The sequence below is a fragment of the Talpa occidentalis genome, unplaced genomic scaffold (genome assembly GCF_014898055.3).
Source record: "Talpa occidentalis isolate TD23 unplaced genomic scaffold, MPIMG_talOcc4v2.1 talOcc4.3, whole genome shotgun sequence".
Taxonomy (NCBI): Eukaryota; Metazoa; Chordata; class Mammalia; order Eulipotyphla; family Talpidae; genus Talpa; species Talpa occidentalis.
In genome coordinates this window covers 123,119,772-123,140,941 of record NW_023603184.1, presented here as the reverse complement: position 1 = coordinate 123,140,941, position 21,170 = coordinate 123,119,772, and the positions used below count along the sequence as shown (strand labels likewise).

The window sequence follows — 21,170 nt, the reverse complement described above, 5'->3', positions numbered from 1 at the left end:
TCACTTTTATATCATCACTCATACTAAAGAGAAGACCGCAATATTTTTTGTCACTGCTCTATGACTCCTCCATCTCAACTTAGAGCACTGATATTAATAATGCAGTTTGCTGATATTACTATTTTAAAGTACCACTTTTAAAAGCTTTATCATGAGTCCTTTTAAATTTCATTTAGCTTTAATTTGTTATATAACTTTTTGCTTAGAAGTAATTCCTCTGCTGCAGCAATAAGCTATGTTGAAAGATATAGCTTTCCTGAGTTTTAAAAATGTTTTTGGCAAACTTTGATTTTACCCATTAGAGGACCATACCGGTGCTAATGAGAATGGGCAGGTTTATTGCTTATTGCAAAACATTAATCTGGCAAACTAAAAGATATATATTTTGATCTGTAATCTGGATTAAAGGTATGACCTTCTTCAACTTCATTTACCATAAATGAATTCAATAACCAAATCATTGTTTGATATAACTTTACAACCCAAATGATTTACCTATATCACGACTAGATACCAAAACAAGTCAGAAAAGAAATTGGGAAACTTGGTGAGGTGGTTATGTGTGGTCTGATCCCTTAGGTACCTATTCACTCCCACTACTCCTGGTCACTAAAGCTCTGTTTGTTTCAGTGAACCCCAGGGAGTCACTTCCTCCATTATGGACCTGGGCGTGGGGTATTTGACTGAGGATGAGTGCCTCTGCACATCGTCCCATGTATCTTACTTAGGGTTTGCTGCAGTGCCAAACAGGCAATCAGCCCAAGGAGAAGAAAATCTAGGGTTTTGTTTGAGCTCTTAGGAAATTAGATTTTCTCTTTGCTAGGTCTAAATAAAGAGAATAATGAGACTTAAGTTGCCTCAGTCATTTTGTAAACACGCAGAACTCAGGAAGGAGCCAACATAATGGAATATAGAGGACAAGTCAAGATATAACACAGTTTAATCCACTCCTACTGAGGTGGTTTCCAGAAAGCCCTATCTAACAATATCATGTTGGCTACACCAACTGTAAAGGTGGTGGGAAATTAAGTTTTTGGCTGGGTACACTGTCCTCTTGAATAAAATCATAAGTGTTACTAAGGAAGAAAGAATGAATGGGTATTGGATGAGCAATCAGTAGTCTCTACAGTGACCTGTTTGGATCGGGTTTTCTGTTTCTACTTCAGAAAACAGATAACATGTATGATATGTTATATACATATAAAGGAAGTATACATTTCAGAGCTTATAAATTAGAGATCAAGTTGAGATACATGTGTATTTGATTTGTAAAATGTTTCATTAGAGTAACCTGATTTCCCTTTTATAGTAGATTCATTTGAAATTATTACTCAATTTTAAAATAAGGTATCTGCAATTAAAAGTGTGGCATCTGCAAGCATGCACAGCAACCCAATTTTGCATATTCAACATAGACACAAATGTTGCTAAAAATGTTAAATATCCTTATTTCTTCTTAAATTATAGGGATAAATCATACTACATATTTATGAATTCAGTGTCCCAAGGTAGTAATTTTTCCGTTTCAAATTATGCCTTAGGCTTGTATAGGTTAGGACAGAAATGATAACAAATGTAGGAATCTTTGAATTGACATTTAGTTCTCAGGGGATGGCTTTAAAAACTGGAGAATAATGTAAGTATCTGTTCTTAAGAACTTTTTCACTAGTCACAAAGACATATCATAGAGAATATAGCGAGTACCAAAATGAGATTCTCTCTGAAATTTAGTGTTGAATGAGAAAAGGAAGATAAACATGAAAACAAAGGTTTACTGGACCAGGACATATTAGAGGCAGGGAAATTGCAGGGATTGTTAATAGATGTTCTGCCTTCAGTCATGAGTTATGTAGGTAACAATAAATGACCTTTGCAGGCCATATATTCATACAATTTCAGAGCTAAAAGGAGACTTGGAAAAAAAAAACTGAATTCAACCCTCTCATTTTACAGAGGAGAAAAACCTATACTGAAAAAGACTGGGTCACCTCACTAATGTTCTACAAGTTCATGGCAGAGCTGGGATCAAACTACAAGTTACTATCTCGTGAAACAACACATTTTCCACTAACTTCAGAAGTTACAGATTAGGAATTGTGTTTGATCTGCTATATTTATTGTGAACTCACTTTGAAATTATATTGTTAAAGGTAGGAGAAAATTAACTGTAATAACAAGTATCTGCCAGAAGTAATTAGTAAGAAAAAATATATGACCTCTTGCCTCACTAAACTTAACTGGGTCCAGGAGGTGTGGACAGTGTCCATGATACCAAAGGAAGAGGCTGAGATCTGTTAGAGTTTCACAGTTCATGGGACTTTTATTCTCTAATGGGAGTGGAGTCTTTATTACTGTCTGCTTCAACTCCTTCCCACCTGCTGCTGAAGCTCCCCTCAAAAACTGAGCAACTCTCAGTCATCTCACCCTCAACATAAGTTCTCAAAATAAGGGTAATCAACAAGTGATGAGAAAACTACATCTTTTGAAGGTTTCTCTTCAAAGTAGAAGAAGATAAGCATCAAGGATAACTTTGCAGAGTGAGATAGTCTGAGTGTACTACAAATAAGATGAACCCTTACCTTAACTTTCACCACTTGGCAGCTAGTAAATATGAGAAAAGCAGGGAGTTCATGACTCAGCAGCTTCTCTGAGTAAACCTAAGAAGTATACCTGGAATGTGGGAGTAGGAAGAAATCTCAAGATGTCTAATAAGTTGAGTTCCTTCATTTAGCAGAGATAGGGAAGAAAATTAATAACTCCTGCTAAATTTGGTAACAAAGAGCAATGACTGTTCCTGTGTTCAGCTGAAATATGTTTACAAATACATTCACCTGAGAAGCATCACATGAGGTCTTTCAGTTATCCAGAAATATTTTCAGTGGGGTTTGGCTCATGTATTTTCCTTTTTTGATTAAAAATAAACTTTGATGCTTCTTTATCATTATGATGGCAGGATATGTTCAGCGTAGAGAAATTAAAGACACAGATAAACCAGAACATTTTTTATGCTCATTATCTTACCACTCCAAAGAACCACTTAAAAAATTCTTAGATAAATTTCTAAGTCATTTTATAAGAATATAGCCATATATTAACAAAAATGTGTTCTCACCATGTATATTTGGTTTTTTGTAACATGGTTTTATCTACCTTAATAATATAAATTATATAAATATAACTTAATAATATAAAATGAACAACTTTTAATTATATTTATTTATTTACAACATTGTCTACAGTGGCTGAATAACATTCCACTATCTCATTATAAATTAATATATTTAACCCATTATTGTTTACATTTCAGCAATTTCCTACAACCTTGTTATAGAATGATGTGATGAACATTGTAGGGTAAGGAAAAATGTCAGGCTTTTCTGCCCTCCCGCCATCAGGATAGATGATGGAACCTTGTGGTCCTGAATGCATGCCTGATGGCGGGCACCTGGAATAGGGTGTGGGCATAGGTAGATGGGATTCACCTGGGCGAGGACTGTGCTTTTTTAAGGGCAGTGTCACGGGGACGCCAGCAGAAGCCAAAAGAGAAGCCAAGAGAGAAACAAGAGAAGCAGAAACTGAGACAAGGCCGGAGAGCCCAGATAGAATGAAGACTTGCTGGCCCCCCCAGCACCCTTACCTGCTATGTACCGGGTAAATCCCAATAAAAAGACCTGCAAAACCACTGAGGACTCTGATTCCTCCTTTACCCGGTCTGCTGGATCAGAAAACCTGCACTGTGTCCATTCCTGACCTTTACAATTGGCGTAAGTCAGCAAGATGATCCATGCAGACGGGTATGGAGCCCTCCGAAGACCTGGAGGGACTAAGGAGTAACAGACTGTTTCCCTGTGATGACACTGGAGGCGTCATGGTGGCACAGGAGATGGACGAGGTCCAGAAGTTGCAGGATGAGACCTCGTGTGGAGGAGTTGCCCAAGAGGACCAGCCAATGACCCCTGAGGCAGCAAGAATCATCGGAAGAGAGGACCATGATTCGGAGCTCACCAGTGCTGATGCAGGGAGAGGCTAACGGACTTGGACTAATGAATTTGGACTGATAATCCTGCCAGAAGGTGGAGGACCTTGGCAGGTTATGGGGTTTTTTTGGGAGAATCTGGGGGTGGCCAGTGGGTTGACCAAAAGCAGCCTGTGTATGCCCAGCAGCTAGGTGGAGGAGAAAAGCCAACTGAGAAGGCAAAAGCTGGTGCTGATGCTAAGTTGAGAAGCCCTGAGTGGCTGTTAAGCAGCCTGAGTATGCTGAAGACCTGTGAGTCTCATAAAATCACCTGTGGGTGATGCTCTGCTCGTTGGCGAGTGAGGGTGAAGAGCTAAGGAACCAGTCCTTGGGGACGGGTGGGGAACGTGGCTTGGGGTGGAGCCCAAGCCGAATGTAGAGTTTGGATCCCCGACCCATGTGCTTGTGCAGTGGGTTGGCCTGAGTGCAGGGGTCTGCAAGTCGCATTGGTGGCCATGAAGGCCGAATGTTGGAGTGACTGCAGACAGAAACCTGAGAGTTGGCGATTACCCCCACAGTATAGAATCGCCAATCGCGAGTGAGTGCATCCTGGGGGTGGATGTGGTGTGTGGCTTGTAGCCGAGACTACAGCCAGAGAAGGCCAGGAAGCCTGACGGCTCCTGGTGTGTTACAGTAGATGCCATGAGTGATTCCCCTCCCTCCTATGAGCAGTGCCTTCAGCAGCAGATGTGGTGACTCATCTGCTGGTACCAATAATTGTCTTTTGCCACTAGGTTGGGGCCCTGCCTGGACTTATTTGTGTTCTGTTGTATTCTGTTGTTATATTGTGATATATTTGCTTTTGTGGGCCATGGCTGCATTGTTTACATTTGCTAAGAAAATTGTATATATGAAGACTATATGGCAGAAAACCCTGAGGGGGTGGACTGTAGGGTAAGGAAAAATGTCAGGCTTTTCTGTCCTCCCACCATCAGGATAGATGATGGATCCTTGCGGTCCTGAATATATGCCTGATGGCGGGCACCTGGAATAGGGTGTGGGCATAGGTAGAAGGGATTCACCTGGGCTAAGACTGTGCTTTTTTAAGGGCGGCGCCACGGGGATGCCAGCAGAAGCCAAGAGAGAAGCAAGAGAAGCAGAAACTGAGACAAGGCCGGAGAACCCAGATAGAATGAAGATTTGCTGGGGGTTGGGAGGCCTGCCAGCCTCCTGGCCCCCCAGCACCCTTACCTGCTGTGTACCGGGTAAATCCCAATAAAAAGACCTGCAAAACCACTGAGGACTCTGACTCCTCCTTTACCCGGTCTGCTGGATCAGAAAACCTACACCGTGTCCAGTCCACTCTTACATCTTTGGGGTTAAAACCTTTGCATATTTACCTAATTATTTCATTAGCATAATTTTCTAGAAACAACATTCCTGCAACAAAATAGTGAACATATTTTAAATGTTTAAAAACATACACACTATCAAACTGCCATCTACAAAGGGAGTCATATAGTTTTATTTACTTGAATTACATACTTTTTACCCTTTGATTAGTTCATGAAAACACTATATAACACCAAGGGTTGGTCAAATGTACCAGATGTATTTACATCTATAATTTTAGTGAGTGTTATATGCAGGCACCTTAATCAATTTGATGATTCTATACTAGAAGTTTCCTATTTGTATACCTCCAGTCATGATTGAATTATATATTCCATTCTGATTTTCTTTGGAATTTGATGCCTTTTTTCTCATCCCTGTGTTGAGTACTCTTAAGAATATACTTAAAGAAATTCTCGATGGTTAGTCCATGGTAACATTCTTGCAGAGCTCTGACTAGAAGCGTCAGCTAGAAAATATATCATCTGAGTTATGCTCCCAATTAGATGCCAAAGCCAGTGTGCAGTCTGACATTTTAATGGTATGACAGAAACACACCTGAAGTTCAGACAAAATCAACAAGTACCTGCAAGACTAAAGAGATGAAGTGGAATGTGCTGTCAGACCACACATATTCTTCTAAATTTTTTATTTATTCTTTCATTTTTATTCCACCTGGTTCAAGGACTTAAAGCAGCTTTTCTTTTTAAATGTGTTTTCTAAATTGGACATTTTCACATCATCGAGACTGCCAACTTCTTTCCTAACATAAGGATATTCTTCTATCAAACTGTTTGCTATCTTTGGAGACTGAATGGTAAGGATATTGTTCTTGTCCAGGAAAAGAGGTAAAAAAAATACACAGATCTTGCCTGGAAGACGCTCCAAACAGAGTGACCATGGGTATGCAACACCAGTTCCAAAAAAAGATCAGGAAAACTCAGTTTCTAGAGTGCATAATAATAGCTCCAAAGAACCACAAAAATTCAGACCTTTTGGGTATTTACTTCCCCCACGAGACTGTAAGAAGTGAGATCGCTAACACTCTGACTTACAAGGTGCATTGTGAGACCCGAAAATGAAAGGAGTCCAAGAGCAACAGTGGGAGGAGGGAAGCTTCAATCTTTCCCAGACCAGCTGCAAGAAACGCCCAACTCCTGTTTGGTTTGTCCTTCAGTCTCCTTATTCTTCCCAGGTTCTCTGACTCATCCAGCATCTCATCACACCTCTCTGGGGTCTAGTTCTGGTCTCCCATCCCACTTTCTGAAACATGTTTTTTCTCTAAATCCTTATCTTTGTATTTCCACCCTCCCTATTTCCAAAAATTTGTCTGATCTCTTCTGTCTCAGGGCCTCATACTGGCAGTGAGAGACAAGGTCCCAGGTCTGGTAATACAAATTGAAGGATACTTCATAAGTCTGTGGTACGCGGTGAACAAAGACTTGGAAGAAAATCAATTCTGCATGTTTAGAAACAAAGGGCAAAGGGGTGTGAAGTGCCACATTCATGGGGGTTGAAGGGAATACATGTCATTGAACTAACGTGCTATATTACATGTTATACTTAATAAGACTGGCCTAAATATTCCTGAATGCTACCATTTGGGCAGAAAGGATAATTTTCTTTGTGAAGCCAAAATTTTCTGAAATTCCAAGAAAAACAAGCAGTTTTCCATCTGATCCAATATAGTTCCAAGGAGCTAGGACCAAACTCAAAAATAACACCCACTGGACTAATAGAAAATCTCATATCAACAGTTTAGCCCAAACTTAAACCTGATGTTCTAGCACTTCACCAACTATACCCTTTCAAATAATTATTTTATTTAATTCTGTGATTTAGTAAGCGTAGGTGTCACTATTCCCACTTCTAAGACAAGAAACTTAGGATCCCAGAGGTTGCAAGACATCCCCGAATTAGTCAAGCCACTTAGTTCAGTGGTTAACAAAGTGGACAGTGAGTCTATAAGAAAAAAAAAATCAAAATCAACAAACAACTATGAACCAGAGACACACTTTGGGGGTGGGGGACAGGGAAAGGAGGGATTGGGGTCAGATTAAAGGGGCTGCAATTGTATGGGGAATATAAAAATAAAATAAAAAAAAAACAAAGTGGTCAGTGAAACTGACCACCAAGGTTCAAGTTCGGGCCCTGCCCACTGCTAATTATGTGACCTCTGTGGTGCTGCTTTGGGTCAACAATGTGTGGCTGGGCACTTACCCATGAGGGGATGGGTAACTTTGGGTGTTTCATGTGAAAACTATTTTATCTACACTTTCCCTTCTCTTGTCGCCATTGCACACTAATCGTATTAAAGTTTCTTTCCATTAGAGGTCTTACCCCCTAGAGTATGTTTTTCCTTGATGAGGCAGATGGCAGAAACCATTTAGAATGGGCAGGTTGGGGGGTTCTGGGGTGCCCCTCACCCTGCCCGATAACGCTTTGGCAACTTATTTACTTTTATTATGCTTCAGTGTCTACATCATAAAACACAAACAAATGACAATACATCCTTACATCCTTTCCCTTCACCCCCCCAAAAAGGGTCAACTCACAGCACAGAGCTGCTGTAATACATTAAAGCAGTTAGAGAATCAGGAAGTCAGTCTGCTGGACACACACTTTTCCCAGAGCTAAGTGTTTTAAGGCCATATGAGGTATCCTTATCCTTAACCTTAAAAATGACTTTGCTTCATAATTTTATCAGTATTACCTATTTCTCACAAAAGGAAAATACAAGAAAAAAGGTAAACTTGAATTAGAGTTAATAACTCAAAAAGGTAAAAATGGGTTAAAGTTCAAATGTAGCTTCTTAAAAGAACTCCATTTATGTTTGTTTCCAGAAAAATGCTGTGCAGGGTTTAGGTATTTTCAGTCATTTTAGAGCACAATGAAAGGTCAAGCGAAATGGAATTGATATTTGTGTAGCCTCTGGTGACCACTGGGAGCCTGTCTCCTATGGCCTGGTCCTTGACACTGACAACGAAGCACTTTCCCGGGGAAGTGCTGAGAAGAAGGGTTGTGCTGCCCCAGCCCTCCCTGCTCCCACTGCTGCATGGGTTTTTGTTTTGTTTTGTTTGTTTGTTTTTTTATAGAGGCATGTTTTATTTTATTTATTTGTTTGTTTGTTTATTTATACAAGCACTGGGTACAGTCAGAAGCACGGGAGGGTGAGAGAATTCACCAGAGCCAGAGCGGGGAGCAGAGCAGGCAGAAGGACTGAAGTACACTGCTGAGGGGAGCAGCGGGCGGCAGGAGAGGTCTGTGCGCCATGTGGGACCCTCCTCTGGTGGCCGGGGAGCAGCTGGGGATCGAACCGGCACCGCAGAGGCCGCGGGCAGCATCGCAACCCAGCGCTCAACTGCTGCGCCACTGGGGAGGCCCTGCTGCAAGGGTTTTATGTGAAAAAAGGAGAACAAAGGTGCAGCTGGCAACTCTGGAGTGCTGTGGAAAAGAGCAATTTCACTGGGGAAGAGGAGAGTAGGAAATCAACAGAGCAGTATTACCAGGACACATTTTCTTATTTCTAGATTCTTACAGCAATTAGGGGTGGCAGTGTGGAGAAGGTGGTGTTGGGAAGCGGGGAGGAACAGAAATCAACCAAGACAAGGGGGTAGCTGAAATACACCCTTTACACCCTCCCCCCGAAAAAGGACTGGTCTGCAGAAGATCCCATAGCAGCAGAGAACGTGTTGTGTCAGAGCTACATCAAAGGACCATACAAATGGCCACATTAGGCCAGGAATAAGTAATTCCTCAGTCTTTCCTATGTACGTGAGGGGCTGGGAGATGCTGACAGTGTCTTATACAGCTTGAAGATGGGACGTAAGCCAAGGTTCTCTTCTAAAGCTAGAGAAGCATGCGTCCAGAGACACAGTGTGGACCGAGGGTTCAAAAGTCAAGCTCAGTGTGAAGGAACAGCCTTAGGAACTGAGGCATCTCTGACACAGGATTATAGGTGAAAAGGAAACCTTACTCCAAACAGAACACTGTCAGCATTAAAACACAAAGTTATGAACTGCAAGTCACAAGTGTAAAAATAACAGTGATATGATTCCATTTGTACAGCACTTTAAAATTTATAATGAATTTTTATAAAAGTGATCTGTCCCACATGGATGTTTTTCAAGCCCTCAAAAGATACATTCTTCATATTATTATAAAAATCCTTAACAGCCAACTTTATGTTACTATAGATTTTTTAAAAAATCTACAAATACTATTTTTTTTTTTTTTTTTTAAATAGAGGCATGCTTTTATTTATTTATTTTATTTGTTTGTTTTTTGTTTATACACGCACTGGGTACAGTCAGAAGCGCGGGAGGGTGAGAGAATTCACCAGAGCCAGAGCGGGGAGCAGAGCAGGCAGAAGGACCGAGGTACACTGCTGAGGGGAGCAGCGGGCGGCAGGAGAGGTCTGCGCGCCATGTGGGACCCTCCTCCGGTGGCCAGGGAGCAGCCGGGGATCGAACCGGCGCCGCGGAGGCTGCGGGCAGCTTCGCAACCCAGCGCTCAACCGCTGCGCCACCGGGGAGGCCCCTACAAATACTATTCATAGAATTTTATTCATAAATACTGTATATAAAAGCCAAACAGTAGGCTTAAGGTGCTGAATCTATTCTAAAATATCTACTACTCTTCCAGAATGACTAATTAAATATAATTTACATTAACTGAACTAGGTGTAAACATAGCAATACTCTGCATAGACCATTAAGCATATCTCATTAAGAAGTTTCTCTATTTCCAAACCCTTAGACATTCTAAGGGGAGGGGAAGGGGGACTAGAGATGAATAATTATTTTTAAAAAGAATGTATTATGGGATATCCCTCAAGGGTCTTTAAAAACAGCTCTTAAAGCATAAATAGGAGGCATTCTATAAGGTTATGAAGAATGGTGGAATAAAAATGTTTGTGGCCTATTTCCATAAAGAAGCACAGGGAAAAAAAAGAAAACAAGCTAAAATTACTTCCAGCTTGCTGAGTTAAAACGAACTGTTAGGTCATTAGGCAAGTGTCTTATTTACTCTCTGCCCTATATACAATAATAACATGTGTTGCTGAGAGTCAAGAGTTCACATTAGCATTTTTTAATTTAGGGAAAAAGGGAAATTGTAAACCCTAAGGAATGGTTTTCCGGTTGACATGGTTCAGCATGCCTGCAGGGTGATATGTACTTTGCACCCAAATCTTTATTAAATGTTCTGTCCTTGAGATACAAGATAACACTTCTGACCTGCAGTCAGTAGAGAATTCTCCTTCAGGGTCTTTCTTTCACTTTGATGGTAAATTTGTGCTGATCAGTCCTCTTTTAGTCATATGGTTTCTCATGTGACTGTCAGCGTACATTGGAACACAGCTGCCTGGCTTTGGGAGAGAAGCTGCAGCTTGGAGAGGGAAGTGAAGCAAACAGCTAACCCTTGGCCTTGGCTCTCAGTGCTAAGGAAATGATGTGTTAAAAGCAAAATTTTATAAAGTGAAACTGATACTGTTAATATAGTAAGAAATCTGCAAACCTATCTGCATGAAGTAAAACTACAATAAACAGAACCTCATTGGACATGCTAATTTCTGGAGTAAATGAAGTCTTCTGGAAGGCTGTATCAATTCCTTCTACACCACTGAGTTTTCAAGTTGTTCCCAGTTTTGTTTCCACAAGTCCTTGGCCTCCATCACAGCACTTACCCCATTTGGGTCTTCTGCAGCCCTTACTGCTGGCTATAGTTATTGTGCTTATACACCTGGTTACTTGCATCTTCATTGCCTGGGTCCATGCCCCGCCCCCCCTTAGAATATTAGCTTTATGTACTGGAAGACCCCAATCTACTAACATTGGGTACTTTTCTTGATCAGAGTTAATCTGGCCCAGGGCATATCTAGTCCAATATATAAAAACACAGATAGACCTGCTAAATCGATTCCTTATTTCAACAAATACTAATTGAACTTCTTTTACATATCGGGCAATGGACACAGCACTGGAAACTGGTGGACAGAAGTGACACTGACAGTTGGTCTTTGTGAGGCTAGCTGAAAATATCATGTACTATCTTGCTAAACTTTTGAGCAGAACACAGGGAAAGAAGAGCACACTGCCTCATTAATCAGAGAACAAGCTTAAAGCACAAAACCACATCTTTGATTTCATCACCCAGACTCTTTGTTGCTATAGGTAAGCAACACAGGCCTCTATTTGGCGAGACAGCCCCCTTCAAGCTCTCTTTTCAGAAAGCTTTGCAAAAGTCTTATAAACAACTCTGCTATTGCAAAAAAATGTTAATGCCTAAGGTATCCCTTTGAAAGAAAAGGAAAATTCCTTTGAGTTTTTTTCTCAGTGACAAGGAATGCAATTAGGCCTATACTTGGCACTTTGTCAGTGCTCAGAGCCAAGAAATCTCAGGGTTAGGAGAACAAAGCTACCAAGATGCTTTTGCTATTGACTATGGCTACCCCAGAGGTCAAGGGCTAAAGCCTGAGAACATTTTACCCCTTTATGTTAATCTGCCATGCAAGTAACTTCCAAATTCCGAAGCTTATCGGACTCAATGCAAAATCCTTCCCATTACTTTATTGAAAAATTATGTATGCTGTGATTTATTGTAATGCTGATTTTTCAAAGCATTAGTCAGGACACCTGCAAACCTTCAGATAACAGCTGCCAATACCAGTTTAACATATCATGGGTCAGCACTTAAAAGTCTGACAAATAATAAATCATCCTATGCTGGAGACACTAGATTGGTAATGTATTGAGAGCTGGTTTAAAAGTACGAGCTATAGATTATAACTCAGTACTTTGGAAAATGGAGGCTAATTAAAATAATCATTGTTAATACCACATCATTTTCTTCAGTGGTATGCTTTTTCTAAGGAAGAAATTTTCTTTTCAGAGAAAGAAAATCTCACTGTGTGTTAACAATATAAAACTTGGCAATTCCATATGTACATGTGCTTGAAAAACAAAAAAAAATGGCATTTTCTAGTTTTATAGTGAATGATCCTACTCTGTTTAAGACTTGTCAGTATAATATTTAAAAGCAATGCTCAAATTCTGGGGGCAGACAGACATTGACATTTCAGACACATAAACATTTTCATACTGGAAATACTACAATTAATTGCTTGAGCCCTGATAAAACAAATGTTATATATCAAATGTGTTTGGTGTGAGGAAAAGTTATATACAGTCTGTTTGGGAGAGGCTGTGATATTTTCAAATATACTTTAATAGGTTCACAAGAGAAAAAACAAAGATCCTTTAATGGTGTGGCGTGGACTAATGCACACCAACTCTGTGCTCCTTTCTTACTTTCTTTCTACCTTGAAACAAAATTTTAGGGTCAGCCAGGTTACCAGTGAAGAGCATATTAGGCATGCTAACCATGACTTAATACCTTCTTTCTAACAAGAGGCAAGCAATAGGTAAAAGTGGGAGTGGAGCCTAACCTTAGAGAAACAGTTGAAGAAAAGGAGGCCCCTTCGGACCAACATGGATTTTCAGTATTTAATGAAAGTGATTTCAAGCCCAGTGTCCACATAAAGAACACAAAAGTCTAGCCTCTATTATGCATGCTGACATTTATTGACAAAAACACTCACATACTTCTGTATCTCTGTTCCTTTGATTCTTTTAATAAAAATTCCTTAAAGAAAGTTGAGTCACTAGCAACTATTGAAACAATACCAGTTGTAGGTAGGTGTTCTTAGGAATCCCTTATCTTTCTGCAATGGCCCAGGAACATGGGACAAAGAGCTCCCTGGAATCTTGTTTAAACATGTGACCTTGTCCCCTCCCCTGAGGCAGACTGAGCCAAAGGTGGTCAGTCAAGCTAAACTGAACCAGTAGTCTCTCCTCTAATGGCCTCAAACTTAGAAAACTGAACCCAGAGGGTGGAAGTCACCAGTACTTGATGGCACTAAAACAGTAACCCTCTTGGAAAAGAGGGTCACAAACCCCAATTCTGAGATGGCTGGAGCATCCTTGGTTGTGGCTCTTTGTGTAGTTGGATGGTTCCCCTTTCTTCAATTCCATGAGATCTACCCCAAGATTCTTCCAATGGAAAAAAAAATGCTTAACAATTCTCTTTTGGTTTAGGCTAACCAGTCCATTTCTATAGCTTCCATTCAAATGAATGTTGAAGATTAAGGACATCAGCACTTAAATAAAAAGTTATAGTCTGTTAAAGCAGAAGTAGAAGGGACATGGTCTTAATTCCTTACGTTTGTAATTTTATAGATGTTCTCACATGTGATCCTGTAAGAGTTAGGAAAGGGCTGCTATTAGCATCCTCCTAATAAAGAAAAGGCAGAGACAGCTCAGAGAAGGTATGTGCTGGGGCCTGGCTGCTGGCAAGTGGCAGAGATGGGCTAAGACCTGGGTCTGCTGATTGCTGGTGCACTGCCCTTGATGCATGTGCCACCTAGGACTTTCTATTGTTCCTGCTTGAGAAAGTCCACCTAGTAGTCTTCAATATTTCCTACATACAAAATCCTTAGATACAAAAAATTTACATAAAACAGAAAAACAGCTTTTCTCTGTGTGTGTGTGTGTGTGTGTATCTTTCTGTTCTCTCCTTCCCCAACTCCAACCCAGTGGCTTGGAAATTTTTTTTTAATAAAGTAGAATGTATAAACTACTGCCTTAATGTTGATATTTGTCGATAAAAAAAAAATAAGGACCAGGAGGCACCTCCTTTTGATATGGGTAGCACTCTAACCATCTTCTACACATTTAAACAATTATAAGGAAGTAGCCTTTGAACTATGTGCCAAAGGGTCCAAGATATTTTCATCTAACTTGTTATGAGCACATTTCCCCCCAAATGTCTGGTTGCCTGTTTATAATTCACTTACATGAATTACTGTATTAACTTTTTGTACACCTTATTAAACATGAACAAAGTAGAAAAGCATGGCAGAACTGATGTAATGTTTTGTTATTCCTAACTCTTCAAGGCAAATACATACAGAACAAGGTTCATTATAACTAACCACGGTGGATATATAAAAAAAATCCAGAAAATTTAGAATTGGTGGCCAGCTTCTTGCCAGATCTGATTCTATGGTCACTGTTACTACCTTATAAGAGGCCTAACAAGAGTTCATGCTAACCTATGCCATTTTCTTGTTGCTTGCAGTATCAAAATGATGCTCAATTCACAGGAATTCTCTGTAGAATCTTTTTAAAGATTCTGTTAGTTTTTCAGGGTTTGTTAAAACTAAAAAATAGAATTTATAAATCCAGTTAACCAGGCATGACACAGTTCACAAAATAACCGAAACAAATGAACCAGTGGGGAAGCTCTGAGAAAGGGAGGCCTTAACTCCCTCCCTCCTGTGACAAGAACCACCTGACATGGAGCCAGGGGTGGTGCCAGTGTCTTATAGTCAACATCAGTTATTATGATAATAAAACAAATACAAATGCAAGTTTTAATCAATTTCTTTTCCATTCACAAGAATATTCTCAAGCATCCCCTAGGATGCATAGTCTACTTTGGAGGCCACTTTGTGCTTGAGCGAAGCAGCAGTTTATCTCTGGAGCCACCTACAATCCCAAGGATTCTCCAAGCCTACAGCTATTCAGGAAAAGGACAAACCAACCTAAGCAGAAAAGACAGTTATCTTGCATTAAAAAAAAAAAAAACCCTTAAAATTATGAACTGTAACCCACAACCAGAAAGGGCACATACAACATTAATGTTTGATAGAATATACTGTGTATGACCCATGTAGCTGCCAGCCTAGTCAAAAACCAGTCCACTGCTAGTACCCACAGAATTCCTCCAGGTACTTACTTCCTCTTCTCCAGTGCGCCCTCTCTCAGAGGTAACCATTATCCTGATTCAGCAATACATTCCTTGCTTTTCTTTGTAGTTTTAGCCACTTATATATGCACCACTTAGCAACAGAGTTTCATCTTACTGTTTTCCACAGGTCTTACAAAAGGAGTAAGATTGTGATGTATTCTTTTGTATCTCTTTTCTTTTAACATGTTTATAAGATCCATCCCTATCTTGTTGGGCAGTTCTAGTGGATTCTTACTGTGTGTAGCTCTAGTTTACTCTGTGTTCATTGCTGGATTGCAATTCATTTTATGATAACATCACAATTTATTCATGCATTCTACTACTTAGTGATAGCTTGGATGTTTCTAATTTGAGATGAGCACAAACAATGCTGCAATGAACCTCCTGCACATGTCTCTGAAAGCGCTAGTATATATCTTTCCAGATTACACAAGCACATCCGCAAGTGAAAGTGTTAGATCCTATCTTAGTTTTTAAAGAAAAAAACAAACAAACCTCAAGGGAAGATAATTCCAGTGTATCTTTTGGCAATCAACTTTAATATTCACTCACTCTGACATAGCCATCAGGAAAGCTCATTAAAGTACAAATCTATCCTTTCCTAGACTTTCACTCCTGCACATTCATTAAATGTGGACCATGATTTTACATGCATTTAACTGTTAAAAAATAGTTTTGAAATTTTCAAAGGATTTGTTGAAGCCATTCTCCCAAATCTCAACTTTATCTCTCTGTCTCTCTCTCTCTTCCCCCATTCTGTCTCTTGCTCACACACACAACACATATTTTTACATAATGTAATCATATTTTTCCTTTTAATGAGGGCCAATATTGTGTCTACTGAGAGAACAAAATGTTCATTCAACTTTTAAAGCAATCTTGCACCAAAAAGTTTCATTTTAACACTCATATTGCTCAAGCATGAAATGCCAAAAATGCTAATCCTGTCGCTAGCAAGGAGTACAAATACAAATAATAGCAATTCATTCAAATTTTGGAGTCTCTAATGTTTCATTACCATCCTGAGTATTCTCCAAATGGACTACACTAATGGGACATATTTAGATGACAATATTGTGGGACCAGCACCATTGTTTTACTGAAAGTAAACACCATAACTACCATTATTGTTGGGTAAGATGCTTTCTGCATATTAATTCATAGATGCAATGCTTTTTAATCCCCCAAACAACCCTATCACTTGTTATTATTATTCCTCTCACTTTATGAAAGGAAACTAAGGCACAGAGAAGGAAAGTAACTTGACTAAGTCCAAGGTAAGTGATTGAGTTGGGAATTTAAAACCACTCTTCCCAGTGCCCTAGTCTATCTTCTACTACACTAGCTGGCAGCAAGATATACTTGCTGTTATTGTCATTGTTATTATTTTGTTAATAACAAGAACAGTTCTTCAAGGCCAGGCCAAAATGTGGGAACTATAGGGAGAAAAGTATATGCACATTTGTTTTGATTTATGAAAATTTTGTGAAAATGATTGTAACCAAACAACTCTCGAAATCTGGGGGAACTAATTAAGAAATGAATTAAGGGATTCTATGGATACCCAAATTGGTCATTAGGACTCCAAGACCTGGAGTTCTGGTCTAAATCCAGCTTTGGCACTTGCATCCAAAATAAACATGACCAGATAAGTACCACAGCTAACAATTAAAATGGATTTATATGGCTTATGTGTCCACATGGAAGAGACCTTGTCCTAATTGAATCCGAACACCTCTTCAGTTATTGTGGGTTTCATTTGCCATCTCTCTCTTCCTTTGCATCTGCTGACATTAGGATTATACTGAGGGAGAAATCATTTCAATCAGTGATGTCTGCAGGGTGAGCATAAAAAGATAAAAGTAAATCCTTTGAACTGTAATTAGAAAATTCTTTAAGTGACGTTTTTGAGACTACTATCAATTGGCAAAATGAGTTACACAGAATGGACACCCAATGTCACTGTTTTGGGGTAAGCAGCCAGTATAAGTAGTGTTCTAACATGTGATTAATCTTTTGCAGGCCCAAACATTCCTGCTTTCCACCTCTAATGTGATTAGTGACAGACAGCTGGAGGCATCTCATTCTTCTCACAAAAATATGATCAGAATTGTTTTCAATTGGTACATCTTTCCATCAAGCTGTTTGTTGTCTTCCAGCAGAATAATCAGAGTTTCTGATTATTTGGTATGTTCCAAGAAAACAGGAATTGATTGTGCCCTTGCTTGTCTAATGGGGAGAAGGCTGCCAGAATTTACATAGTAACTCTTCAGTTGCCTAACCAAAAGAAAAACTAAACAGTGTATGAGAGAGACAGAGAATCTAGCAGAAGTTTCCAATAAAATTCTCTTCCAACCACTGCAAAGAAAATTATTTCATAGGAATTCACATTTCAGAGATGAGGAAATAAAATATTCTGTTCCATTCACAGAAAACAACCAGTTCCCACCAATGTTAATGTTTCTTTTTAAAAGTTACATCATCTAGGGCCTCCCCGGTGGCGAAGCGGTTGAGCGCTGGGTTGCGAAGCTGCCCGCGGCCTCTGCAGCGCTGGTTCGATCCCCGGTTGCTCCCCGGCCACCAGAGGAGGGTCCCGCATGGTGCGCAGACCTCTCCTGCCGCCCGCTGCTCCCCTCAGCAGTGTACTTCGGTCCTTCTGCCTGCTCTGCTCCCCACTCTGGCTCTGGTGAATTCTCTCACCCTCCCGCGCTTCTGACTGTACCCAGTGCATGTATAAACAAAACAAACAAACAAATAAAATAAATAAATAAAACATGCCTCTATAAAAAAAAAAAAGTTACATCATCTAACTACTAAAGCTTCAGGTTATGGAAAAAGAATCAGGCTTAGATTAAACACTCATGGCAATGTTGAGGTGCAATAAGACTTCATTAACTTAGACTACCTCAATTTGGAATTTATGATCCTTTGATGGAATCCAGAGCAGAGATGATTTTTTCACAACGAATCTATAACTTGCTATGCAAATTACTTTAAACAAGCAAGCCTGATCAGGGAGGGGGTGGGAGGCCAAAAATATTGCAAAGAAAGTAGTCTGTACAACAAATACTTTTGATGAACTCATTCAAACACCAATAACTGATAATGATCATGGTTACCATTTAATTGAATGTCAACCTTGTATACTTCACTTTATATGCAAGAGCAGGAAATATCCCAAGAACTCTGCAAGATGAATATAAGTATCCCCATCTTAGGAGGGCACTGAGGTTCAAGAGAAGCAGGCAACATGCAAAGATCACACAATCAGCAGGAGGCAGAGCAGGACGCCAAGCCAGCTGTCTGGCACAAAAGCTTGTGTTCTCCCCACTCGACACCGCGTGACCGCTGAAGACTGCAAGTCAGTCTTACAGATTCACTGGAGCAAGTTCTTCAACATCAGCAACACAGCAAATATAGTTATCACTGGGAGGGCAAGACAACCAGGCTAGCACCACTCCTCACCACAGCTCCTTCCCATATCACAAGGACCTCTATAAACAGTATCTTTTTTTTTTCCGTACCTTGAAACTACTTTACGCATGAAATTACTCTAAAGAAATCCATAGAAATGTCAGTCTACAACAGATTGTGGGAAAGGATCAGAGGTGCTTTGGTGGTACGTAGGGTGTGGTAACACACATACACACACAACTGAAGGGTGTGGCCCTATACCCCTAAATTATATACAGTGTTATAAATCAGTGTTACCTCAATAAAAAAATGCTACCTTTTTTTTTAAGAAAAGAAATGTCAGTGGAGGTGAAGAAGGCATGGAGACCAGCAGGAGCACTAAGGTACACAGCTCTCCCTGCCCCACACCATCAGATGACTTGGGCTTACACAGTTATCAACAAGAGCCCTCCTGGGGAGAGGGGAGAGGCTGGCAAGGGCTGTGATGAGGCCCCTAGGATCCAGCTGCAGGTGCAGGGACAGCTGGTCACATGGGCAGGAGGAGGATACGGAGAAGGGAAGGACTATCTCGGCTTACCTGGGCATCCACGGAGAGATTCCTGAAAGCAGCCTGGGTTCCCAAGCGCTCTAGGAAAAAAAGAAATTTGGGAGGTCAGATCTCACGCTTCATCACATCCACCCCCAAGCACAGGATCTGGAGTCAGGAAGACACAGACTTGGGCTTTCCAGTGACTACTGTGTAGATGGAACGATCTCTCTGCATCTCAGTTTACTTAGTATTAAATTAGGGATAATAACAACACCATCCTCACATAGTTATTGAGAAAAATGGATAATATATAATGGATTTACAAAATCAACAAAAAACTATGAACCAGAGACACTCTTAGGGGGGTGGGAAGTGGGGAGGGGAGGGATTGGGGTCAAAATAAGGGGGTTGCAATTGTATGGGGAATATAAAAATAAAATTTATTTTAAAAAATTTAAAAATATATATATAATGGATTTAGCATACTTTAATAACAACAATAGCTAACATTTATTGCTTGTTTAGAAAGTATCTTGTATTGTTCTGGGGCTTTAAACAAGCTAATTATTCAATAGTCTGAAGTAGGCATTATTAATTATCATTGACACTTTGCAGATGAAGAAATCAGGTCTTATTACTTCTCCATAAAAACAGATGGGGTAAGTGAGGTTGCTGGGATTCTAACTATGACCTTAGAGCCTAGGCTCTAAACCATAATGATTTAGATACCCTGCCTTATTTATTACAAACAAATGTTGACTGTTGTTACTATAGTTGTTATCATATTCTTCTCTCCACGAGATAGCCTATAATATCCACACACCACCAGGGAACTCACCATCTAGTTAGTAACCATGTCGGCGGAGAGATGGGTACAGGGCCTTAAGCCAACCAACCAATCACTCACTACATCGACAACCACTTCCAGTGTTTCTTGGGAATCCCCACATATCTCATGCTCTGTTAAGCAGTGTGTGAGGCTTCAAGTGCTCTGATCCCTGAACCTGCAGAGTAGATCAACCTCCAAGAAACAACTGGGGAACAAGGAGGTGGTGCCAAGAAGGACCATCAGGACTCAGGACACTGCATGCAATTCCTGCCATGCCAACAGCTCTCTGGGTGACCTTGTCCAGGTCAGCGGAGCTCTCTGGGCTTCCTTTGCACATAAGACTGACTTAAAGGCTCTTAAGCCCTGAGATTTTATTTTATTTTATTTTTTAAAGATTTATTTATTTATTTATTTATACAAGCACTGGGTACAGTCAGAAGCGCAAGAGGGTGAGAGAATTCACCAGAGCCAGAGTGGGGAACAGAACAGGCAGACTGACGAAATACACTGCTGAGGGGAGCAGCAGGTGAGTCAGGAGAGGTCTGTGCACCATGTGGGACCCTCACCAGCGGCCAATGATCAAACCGGTGCTGCAGAGGCTGCAGGCAACTTCACAGCCCAGCACTCAACCGCTGCGCCACCAGGTGAGGCCCAAGCCCTGAGATTTTAATCTACTATTTTATTCTGACTTTTTATCAGACTAACTTTTCTCCCAACAGTCCATTTTCAGAGAATAACTTAAAATCCTTCATAAATCTTACACACTTTAACTAAACACAATGCCAGACACTGTGCCTAGGATACCAACATAAACTTTGACTATATTTTATTTGACCTATACTTGCTCGTGCACAAGATGAAGTCTTATATTATGAAATCTTGGACGTTGCAGACAAGGGAAGAGTGCAACACAAACACACACACAGACACACACAACTACGCTTGCCCAGTTGGCCTCATTCGAAACCCTGTGGTGTGGCCCTAAAGAATTTTGCACCAATCCAAGGTGCTCTGAAGTCTGGGGGAGACAGGTCATACCAAGCTGATGATAAGGCAGGTAAGACTATCTGTGAAAAATAAGACAGAAATCAGACAACCAATGAGACAGGCTTGAATTGAGGGCTAAGTTTGTTTTCTGAAAGTACAGAGTCGTATGCAGTAAACTAAAGAGATGAAGAGTCAGTTGGCACTTGATGATTTGACTTTCTTGGCTAAGAAAATATATTAATGGCCATTTGGAC

General features: G+C 40.3%; 1 protein-coding gene across 7 annotated transcripts in view; it reads right to left on the bottom strand.

Annotated features, from left to right (window-relative positions):
* Positions 1-21,170, bottom strand: part of SPATS2L (spermatogenesis associated serine rich 2 like) — a 171,755-nt gene that overhangs the window by 128,131 nt on the left and 22,454 nt on the right. For all 7 annotated transcript variants that reach the window (XM_054699981.1, XM_054699976.1, XM_037523797.2 and 4 more), the window contains exon 2: positions 19,149-19,198. In XM_054699981.1, the coding sequence (XP_054555956.1) occupies positions 19,149-19,198 (50 nt within the window). The remainder of the gene's footprint in view (positions 1-19,148; positions 19,199-21,170) is intronic.